The sequence below is a fragment of the Morone saxatilis genome, unplaced genomic scaffold (genome assembly GCF_004916995.1).
Source record: "Morone saxatilis isolate NCDOM2014 unplaced genomic scaffold, NCSU_SB_2.0 Contig2, whole genome shotgun sequence".
Lineage (NCBI taxonomy): Eukaryota > Metazoa > Chordata > Actinopteri > Moronidae > Morone > Morone saxatilis.
The window spans coordinates 26,830,197-26,840,277 of record NW_023339762.1 but is presented as its reverse complement, the minus strand read 5'-3'; the positions used below and the strand labels follow the sequence as shown (position 1 = coordinate 26,840,277).

The following is a 10,081-nucleotide window of genomic DNA, read 5'->3' as shown; positions in this document are numbered from 1 at the left end:
CCTTTAACCATCTTCAAAATGTGGTTGTCTTTTTAGCATAGATTAGCTAAGTATGTAGTATATGTGACAGAGGTTCTGACTGAATCTAGCTCAACTGTTATTGGAGCACAGAGCAAAAAGGAGTGGGGCTTAGAAAGGGTCACTCGTTCCCTAAATTCAATCGAGTAATAATTTTAACCTTTAATCCATCATCAGGTAGCTAGTTACCTCTGAAATATAATGTTCGCAAAACGTTACCTAACTTACTAGTTATAACTATAAATTAGCTGGATATATAGCTAATGTTTTACTAACATTATCTAACTAAAAATGTGACTATATATGTCTCTTTTATCTTCTAACCATCTTTAAAATGATATAATTAGCGAGCTAATGACTGATGTAAATTAGCCAGCTAGTTAAAATCAGACGTTCAATGAGAGAAACTTTCCACTTTCAGCGGATGAATCTGAAAACATCCTTCTGGTGTCAGACATTTAAACCTCATTCAGACATTTAAACCTCATTCAGACATTTAAACATCATTCACTGTAGAACAAACACTGATTTCTGACTGGAGGGAACTTTAAGTTTTTCCACAAGACTTGTAACTTATGGCGGACCCCACCTTTGAGCAGCTCCACATTATTTACATTATGGCTCCTTTTGGGGTGTAATGTGTAAAACTAATAATATTAAAACATTTGTATAAATGAGCTCAAGTTTCCCATGAAATGGAGCCTAATGTCATAAATACAGGCAGTAACAGTGGATCTGTTCATGTAAACGGAGATAAAATAACTCGAGACTGTTTGACTCCCGGCTGAAACTTCTGATTTACGTCTGCTGCTGTAATTGAACTTGAATCAGGTGAAAGTGTTTGTATGAGCGCTCAGAAAGCCAGACTGTTTATGAAGAGAGCTCCTCACATAAAGAGAACAAACTGGGACCACATGAATAAAACCAGGACAGGACACAGAGAGGCACGTTATGTAAAGACAGTCCGGCCTATAAACAGCGAAGGTGGACTTTGCTCCTCCCTTACGAGCCTGCAGAGGCGGCTCCATGAATCTTTCATCACATAAAGCTGGAAACAGCCCAGAAACAAGGGAACTAGTGGTCTGTGTGAAAGTACAGCCGCCCATTACGGCGGCGGTAGATGAGCACAGTGTTTAATGAGGTCAGATTTAACACACAGAACAGACACAGCCCATTTACTCTCTTCGTGTTTACATTCACTGTCATTACTAACATTCCCAAATCACATGTTCAAATGTAAAGAGTGTAAAGTGGAGGTCTCAGAAGCCCCTGTAGCGCCCCCCTGAGGCTGTAACGGTCGACACAGGACAAACAGCATAATGGAGGTTGTTGTTATTTTTAGAATCTGACCTGTTGGAAATGTTCAGTTCACCTCGAGGCTGCAGAGCAAAGGTCACAATAAATCACCCACACTAACATTTAACCAACAACAACCAAAAACCCACAAATTTATATCCTACGAGCAGAAAACTTCTCCTGTACTCAGATATGCTACATGCTAAGCTAATCTGTGCTGGTTAAAAGATCAAATAAATATAATCACATCTTAATGTGAATGAGTGAGTGTGGACAGGTTTTACAGCGTACTGCTTTATATCCACTCAGGGCGGAGGTCGAATAGTCAAAATTTAGAAACTGACATCATTGATTATATTGATTATATTGGCTCAACCTTGGTGGTTGATAACGAAGCACTTTTTCATTATAAAAGTTCATCTAAATGAGCAAATGTCGTGTTTTGGGGGATTTTATTCATATTAATTTTAGTAACTGAGACATTAATCAAACATTTATACATAAAAAGCAGCGTTGTTCATTTAATTCTTTACAGTTGAATATAATCATATAATAAGTTTTATTTGAGATAAACAGTTTTCTGTTTCTGGTTTTTATGTTTTTTTATATATTTATTCCTCTAACTCACAATATTAATTATAACGAAGCACGTTTTCATCACTTTCTCATTATCTTCGTTATCTATGGAAGCCATAAGGATCCTGTAAATCATTATAATGAGAAAGTTTCTCAATATTTTGAGACCTTTGTGGTCACATTGGCTGGAATTAGCTTCCATAATGATCTGATTTCATTGTGATAACAAACCTTATTTTGAGTTTCAGCTTTAAAGATAGCGATTGAAAAGACTGATCTCATTACCTCGACTGTTACCACGTGATCACAATTAAATCAGCATTATTCATCTCATTATGTAGAGATAACAAACAGTTGTCATAACAGGAGAATTGTGTGTGGGTGAAATTACCTCGTTAAGTCCTCTCTGGTTCCTCCTGGACGCCTCTCAGAGTAACGAGCTCATGATTAAAGATACTCAACTGTTATCTCCTGATACAAGACATCAGTTTTCATTGTGAAGTAAATTACGTTTGATAATTTAAAGGACGGTAATTAGGATGTTATCTCAGAATATCAGTTTCTTTGGAGTTTAAAAGTGGAATAATTAATTAATTATCTACAGAAAGTAGTAGAAGTAATCGTTTGATGACAAACAGACGCTCCCTGCTGTTTGTACACCGCCGGTGCTGCAGGTCAGGCTCAGAAACACAGCCAGAGTCAGGTCTAACCTCCGCAGCGCCGAGAGCGAGAGGAAGGACTTCCTGTGTGCTGTCTGGTGGTTACATTGTGGGCGACACATCAGCTCCTAACCAGAGACTCCTGACGCGCTTCACATTCACATTGCGGCTTTTAATAAGACTTTAATATAAATCATTGATCTCAGACTGAAAAAGCTTGAACTGTTCATCCAGTAACTCATGTTCACATAAACCAGTCTGACCAGTACAGCACCATACAGGGGCTGGGATGGTTTCCTTTGATTAGATGGCAGTAGAGATTTAAGAACAGGCACCACCCAGGAATAAATCCTTTTATTCCATCAGGATGAAACTTTGGCGGATCAATAAAGACCCACCCCTGAAATCTGATTTGCCACCCCCTTATCTTTACTCCTTCCACTCCACACTGTGTTTCTGAGGCTGCAGCGGGCTCCGCTTTAAAGCTAGAGTGAAGATCCTGGTATCATACGAAACTAGAGGACCGAACGCATCCATCAGTACCAACCACGTCGGGAAGGAGGCTAAATAATGCTCCAAAGTTTGGCTAAATTGTAGCGATGGGAAATCTGTCATGGTTATTTTCAAAGGGATCCACTGACCTCCAACCTCAAGATATCTGAATGACAATCTATGGGAACCCACCAGTCTCCCCTTTGCAGACACTTTATGTTAATCCCATTTAATTTGGAGCAAAGAAACGTCCAGTTCTTGTTTTTAGTTTAGTTCTTTTCTAAACACAGTTTGAGTTACACAGATTGTGTTTGAGTGGAAACCTCAGACTCATACTTCAGTAAAACGTTAGCATAAACGATGGTCATAACTATATAAATTCAAACTCTAATAAATTTTGTTCAGTGTCTTTGAAAGTTTGCGTTCCTGTAGTTTAATTTTGGATCCAGTTCCTGGCAGCAAAATACCGACTTTGCTCTTCAGCGAGCAGATTGGATTAACCCCAACCTTACTCAGATATCTGTTGTATTGAAAGACAGAAAGGCTCAGTAAGCACATAAAGAGTTCCCTCCAGTGAGTTCACTTTATTCAGACCCACTGAAGACAAATGCGGCGTAAAGTCTCCGTTCACGGGTGAAGTGTCCGATAATCTGCGTTAACAAGGTCAAAGGCAACAGGCTGGTGAAGCCCCGAGGTGTTAGTGCTGAGAGTCATTCAGCCGGCCTCCAACAGTCTGTGATTCACTGCGAATTACAACGAAGAAGCTTCACAGCGTCCCTCGCAAACAGGTTCAGACCTGACAGAGCAATATAATCCACGCTGTCCTCCGGGGTTTACATGAAACCAGAAGATGTGTCACTGCAAATTACAACAGGAAGCTTCCAGCGTTTTGTATTCTCACTACAGCAAAGTCTGAACTGGCTGATGGGTTTTCCACGCGTGAAGCTCTACTAACAGGAAATGACAGGAAGGTTTACAGGGGAATAATCTTCCCTTCATAAAACGCTTCTGCTTGCAGAGCAAATATGTCATCATGCAGGAAGAACTGAAACTTCTCAGGGATTATTGCAACAGGCCTGAGGATGATGAAACAATGATCTCTAATGAAAATGTCTCCTGTACCGAATTAAACATGCAACAATATTATATTATATTATATTATATATATAATATATTGGTAAATGATAAGAAACTACACTGAACCGACCTTTTGCTAATCCCCGACCCCCCGTCGCTTTCTGCTCTCACACATCAGCAATAATTAGGATTATTCACTGTTTTCTTCCTCTTATTTCTGATGCAGGACGAGTTTATCAGAGACTGAAGCTCTGAATATAGTTTGTGTTCAAAGTTTAGATCTTAAATAATAATAGGCTATCAACAAAAAAACTAAAAAAAATTTCTTTACAGAAATGAATTAAATGCTGAGATATTGTTTTTAAATTTTTCTACACCCCTTAAAATCAAGGAGGCCTTGCGACCCCCTTTGAATCTTTGGTGACCCCTACTGGGGGATGGGACCCCCAGGTTATGTTAAGGTGGTGTTAAATAACAGCCTTCGGTACTGATTGCAGTAGCTGGTTTATAACACAATATGTTAAAGAGATTGAGGACTAATTGGTGTGTTTGGTAACATAACGCTAACTGCTAACATTAGCTTAAACCCCAAACCAGAACTAGCTCGCAAACAGTAGATGTGTCCTCAGTTGGGATTTTTTTACCAAATAGCCTGTTACCAAATAATGTAAAGTGAACTTTAACTCAGCCTTGGAATTAAAGCTAGGTTACTAATGTAGGTGGTGAGCTAAGTAAACAGACATGCTAACATTTGCAGCTCACTTATTGTTGAGCTCTGTGAGTTTAAAAGTTTCTCTCCAGTTGACTTATTTTCATGTTTTCAGCTTGTTTTTAAACCAGAACCCCACAAGATACATTGGTAGCATAACTGTTAGCATGGTATAACACTAAAGCTAGGAGGTTCCACACAAACGTATATAGAGAAAGATTGCATTGTTTGTTTATTCAGACAAAATGTTTCTTTATTACTTTATTTAGTCAGGAACGAGTCCTAAAAACCCTTCACGTTCATGTTTTATTCTATGACATAAATCAATCATTTAATACCTCACCTGTAGATTTTGAAGCTTTTACATTTCTTAAAAAAGGTGGTTGCAGAACTCTGTTGGAAATTCCCCAACTCTGCCTCTGATTGGCTAACGCTAACCTAACGAAGGCAACAAACACTAGCCAATCAGAGGAAGAGGAAGGAATCCCGGTGAGGAAGAAATAGTGCGATTGAAACGTTATTTAACAAACAAAACATAAAGTTTGTGTTATAAAGTCTTCAGAAGCCGCCATGATTTTGTGACGTCAGCGATTTGCAGACGAGCGCGTCACCGCTTTAGCGAACTGCTCGCAGTAGACCCGCCCATCAGGTCCAACACCCGCCTCCTTCAGCAGCTCGTCCACTAGAAACAGAGCAACACGGCCGTCAATCAATGATTTTCTACATTTGAATGTCATTGAACAGTGTCCTCATCATCATCCACTATGTGTATGTAAGTCGTTCATTCAGAAATAACAGGGCAGACATTTTGTTTTTCATGTGAATACGTTGCTTTATAACTGAACTGAAAACAGGATATTTTCACCCATTGACACATTCTCACTTTTTTTTGAAAGAAGAGGTTTATTCTGCAGCTGTCTGACTCCCGTTTGACTGCAACGAAAACATAATCTCATTAAATGTGACTGTTATCTTCATTTCTTTTCTACCTCCACTTTTCCACATTATCTGCAGTAATGAAAATCCCCACCAGACTTAAATTCTGTGGATGTCCAACAGAAGGTTTCACTTAACAGGATTAAACTGAAGAATAATAGAGCCAAGATAATGTGTTTGGTAACAGCAAAATAAAACACTAAGGGATTAAAACCTGACAGGAACCCGGAGGATTCAAAATATGGTGTCATAATAAATGAAATGCCAGATATTAAAGATAAAATATCGGTTGTTTAGCGCTCTCACCCTCCCTGTCAGTCAGTTTCTCCCCCAGCCCGGTGAGTTTGGCTCTCAGCTCGGCAGCGAGGATGAAGCCTTTCTGCTCCTTGTCAGCCATCTTCATGGCCTCCAGGATCTCCTCCTCCGGCGCCTCCTGCTGGAGCTGCCGGTGCATGATGCTCAGCAGGGTGGAGAAGTCCAGCTCTCCACTCCAATCTGCAGGAAGAGATCTCACTTTCACCGGGCCGCGCTGATCATCCATAATGTCACCAGATGAATAGATAAGATGAAACGTTATTGATCTCTGCAGGAGAAACGAGGACACTGCACAAGGAGGAGTTTAAAGATTCAGCGCAGGGGGGGAGGAGGAAGTGTAATATGACAGAATATGAAATAAGTTGTTCAAACAGTGGAGCAGTAAAACAGAATGTAAAGAGCGATCTGTTAGATAAACTGGTGGCAGTTTAAACATGTCCAATACGAGTGGAAACTGTTAATTACAGCTGGGACATTCACACTCATTTAAATATATCACATAAAGATAACAAGAGAAAGTCAAATATCTGCAGCCTTTATGTGTACAGACAGAAATATTAAAAATAAAATTTATATATTGATGATGTCAGTGGGGGAAACTTTATTAACTTTTCAGGAATATGGAAGAAAAACTGGTCCAGCTCGACCTCCTGCTGCTTTCTCTCTTTATCTTACTGGTTTTAAAGAATAATCAGAATAATTTTAAATTTAAACATTTATAACACTGACAGATTTTACTTTTACTAACAATAATTACATATTTCAGAAAGGTTCTGAAGGTGCAAAAAAACCTTAAAAAGCCTTAAAAGTAAAAGTAAAAGTTTACAGTGAAAATGTTTTTGCTAATTAGCATAAACTAAAAAACTGTAAACTGACATCTGCTTTTGTTATTTTGGCTCAACACCAAATCCTGTAGCGTTTTATACGGATGCACATTTCTAATATAAAGGAGCAAAATCATTCAAAAAACATGGCCATCAACAAAAATGTAGTCACAGAGGACATGTCTGTAAAGGGGAGACTCGTTTGTTCCCATAAAAACCATTTTCATTCAGATATCTTGAGGTCAGAGGTCAGAGGATCCCTTTGAAAATGGACATGCCAGTTTGTCCATTGCCCACATTTTTTTAACTTTGGGGCGTTATTTAGCCTCCTTCTCGACATGCTAGCATGACACGATCTAGTTTCATACAATACCGGTATCTTTATATATATATATATATATATATATACAGTATATATACTACAACCTCTGAAAGACTGCAGAGAAAAATAGGAAAGGATAATGAACAAAAATCAATCAGTACTCATTTATATTCAGGCCACTTTATCGCTCTGTGAATGTTTTATGTGCAGTGTTAGCGTCCTGCAGTGGATGGTAAAAGGTTGATGTGTGAACATTAACATGCAGCCATTGTTGGTTTGGGTGATATTTAGTGATACTAAAGATGTAGAAGGTTGTGCAGTCGGTGCAGAGGTTTACACTGCTGCCGTTATGTAAGACTGAACCTCCTGCTGTATATTCCTGTGATCTTACAACAAGGATGGATGAGGACAGCGTGTGCAGAGACAATCATGGTGATGGAAAAGAGCTGAAACAAGATGAGACAGGAGCTGTGAACATGAACACAGTGTGTGTGTTCGCTCCGGTTCACCGCAGGGAGTCGTGTTTGATTATCATTTGCTTTATTTGTAATTCTGCCTTGTTACGCAGCCCAGCAGTGACTCACAGGAATCTTTTGTTTCTGTTGATGTAATGTCCCACGAAGTGATGACATGTGCTGTAATGTGAAGACACAGACGCCATTTTAATGCAGAACCGGACTGGACTAGCTGTGTCCACAACACAGAGTCCAACACAGAGTCCAACACAGAGTCCACAACACAGAGTCCAAAGTCAAAGCTAACATTACTGTAAAGTTTGTGGAACATATTGTTATATTGTGCTTTTATCTAGCTAATGTGATCCATTATACTAACTTATGTATTTTGACAAACTGTGTTGATTTTAGCCAACAATAAATGATGTAACAGTACAAAGCTAACGATAGCTTTCTACTAGCCAAGAGTGATGCGAGGTAGTCGCATCCAGCTAGCTAGCTGTAGCTAAGCTAAGCTGGGGTTGTCCTGCTGGCTGTATCTTGGCTGTACGGTGTGGGTCTGGTGTTGGTTGTACGAATAAATATAATTGTCAGTTATTTTCAAACCACAGGCAGAAACTGCATTACAGTTATGATTATAAGTCAAATATATTGGGGGCATATTTTAATAATTTATTGTATAATTACTGCTTTGATTTAAATGTTAAAACAGACTAACTAAAAAACTGCTTTTCTTCTTTTTAGTTTTCAGCTAATTAACACTTTTATTGCTCTGTTGTTGTTATTATTGAGTCTATCAAGACATTTTATTTTGGATACTTTAATAGCTCTAAGTGCCTTTTCCACTGCTCTTAATGTTGTTACTTTTTAAGCTCTAATTGCTTTTTTTGTTTTGTTCGATCGTTAAACCCCAACTAATTATTTCTATTTTCATTTATTGAAATTAAATCGAGGGGGTGTTTTGGGTTTTGCTGACTGTGACTTGCTGACTGAAGGAGAAATGTGGCCCTCTGAGAGCCTTTCTTCCTGTCTGTGGATCGACATCATTAAAGAGTCCTCGGGACCTTCTCATCCGAGCCTTTGAACCGAAACCATGCCGTGCTGGTTACCATGGCGATCTCAAGATATAGCATCAAACATCAAAAGCCTGATAGATGTACAAAATTGGTTCGAATGAAGCCTGATGAGGCTCTCAGCAAGAAAAGGTTGTTTGGGGGGGCACAAACAGAAATATAGCTGGATTTAATATATATACACTGTAAAATATGAATGTAAAAGAGCGTAAACTCTAAATAATTAAATACAGTTTAAAATAGTAATTCAGTGGTTTACTCATGGTAAAACCTTTATTAATATGGAATTTATATGGAATAAAGTGGATTTTTTATATATTACAGACTGTGAATTGTACAAAACTATCTCACCAGCATTCATGTTGGGTTTCCATGAGGCGAAACTGTTTCTTTTGATGGAAAAAACTTGTATTTATTCAGTAAAATATGGAATAAAACTCAACTTTAACCAGAAATAAAACAGTACTAATATCATTTTATCATAAAAGTAGAAAAAGATCTTCTGTATTTACTACACTAAAGTTCTGTAAACCACAGCTGCATGTTTTTTTACCTTCAAAATATTTATAAATATATATAATATAATAATATATATCTTTATTATTTAAAGGCTCAGTTCTACACAAACACACAATTCAGACTGATATCACTCATGTCTGTGTGTAAAGCTTTAGTCAGCAGCTGGTTAACTTAGCTTAGCATAAAGACTGAAAAGAGGGGGAAACAGCTAGCCTGGCTCTGTCCAACAGTAGCAAACGTGAGATGATGTTATTATTAGAACCATTTCTTGGTTGTTTCCATCATAGATATACATAATAAAGGCTTTATTATGTATATCTATGGTTTCTAGAGTCTGTATAATTAAAAATGTCCGTTCGTTCCTGACAAACAAGCGACCTCTTTCACTTTATACACGCTCACTTCATCTATTGATTACATCAAATAAATATTGATTAGAGCAGCTTTAATGTCAGATCAGTCATCTTTTTGTTCAGTAACAAATGTAAAGATCTTCTCTAAACACGTTCAATGACACATTAACACACTGTTTGGGATATTGAATAAATAAGCGTTAGATATTGTTTTCTTAAGTTCTTTGTTAAACTAGCAGTGATGTCATAAAGGGGTTAAAGGTGAGAAACTTTCCTCCCTCAGAAGATGAAAGTGAAAACAAACCCTGCACAGTGAATGAAGAAGAAGAAAATTGGCTTTTTGAGTGGAGGAGCTTTAAACCCGAAACAGAAACTGTGTCCTGTGTGGAATCTGGTTCAATAGGAAACATATAAATAATAAAAAACAGGAAAGATGTGTGCGGATGTTTCTTTAGGT

At 38.1% G+C, this 10,081-nt stretch overlaps 1 protein-coding gene across 1 annotated transcript; it reads right to left on the bottom strand.

Moving 5' to 3' along the window:
* Positions 1-5,411: 5,411 nt before the first annotated feature.
* Positions 5,412-6,256, bottom strand: LOC118330712 (calmodulin-like protein 4). Its single transcript, XM_035665364.1, has 2 exons — positions 6,070-6,256; positions 5,412-5,509 (listed from the first exon to the last, which is right to left on the bottom strand). Exons 1-2 carry the CDS (start codon positions 6,215-6,217, stop codon positions 5,412-5,414), a joined length of 246 nt encoding a protein of 81 aa, XP_035521257.1. The 5' UTR covers positions 6,218-6,256.
* Between the last annotated feature and the right edge of the window lie 3,825 nt (positions 6,257-10,081).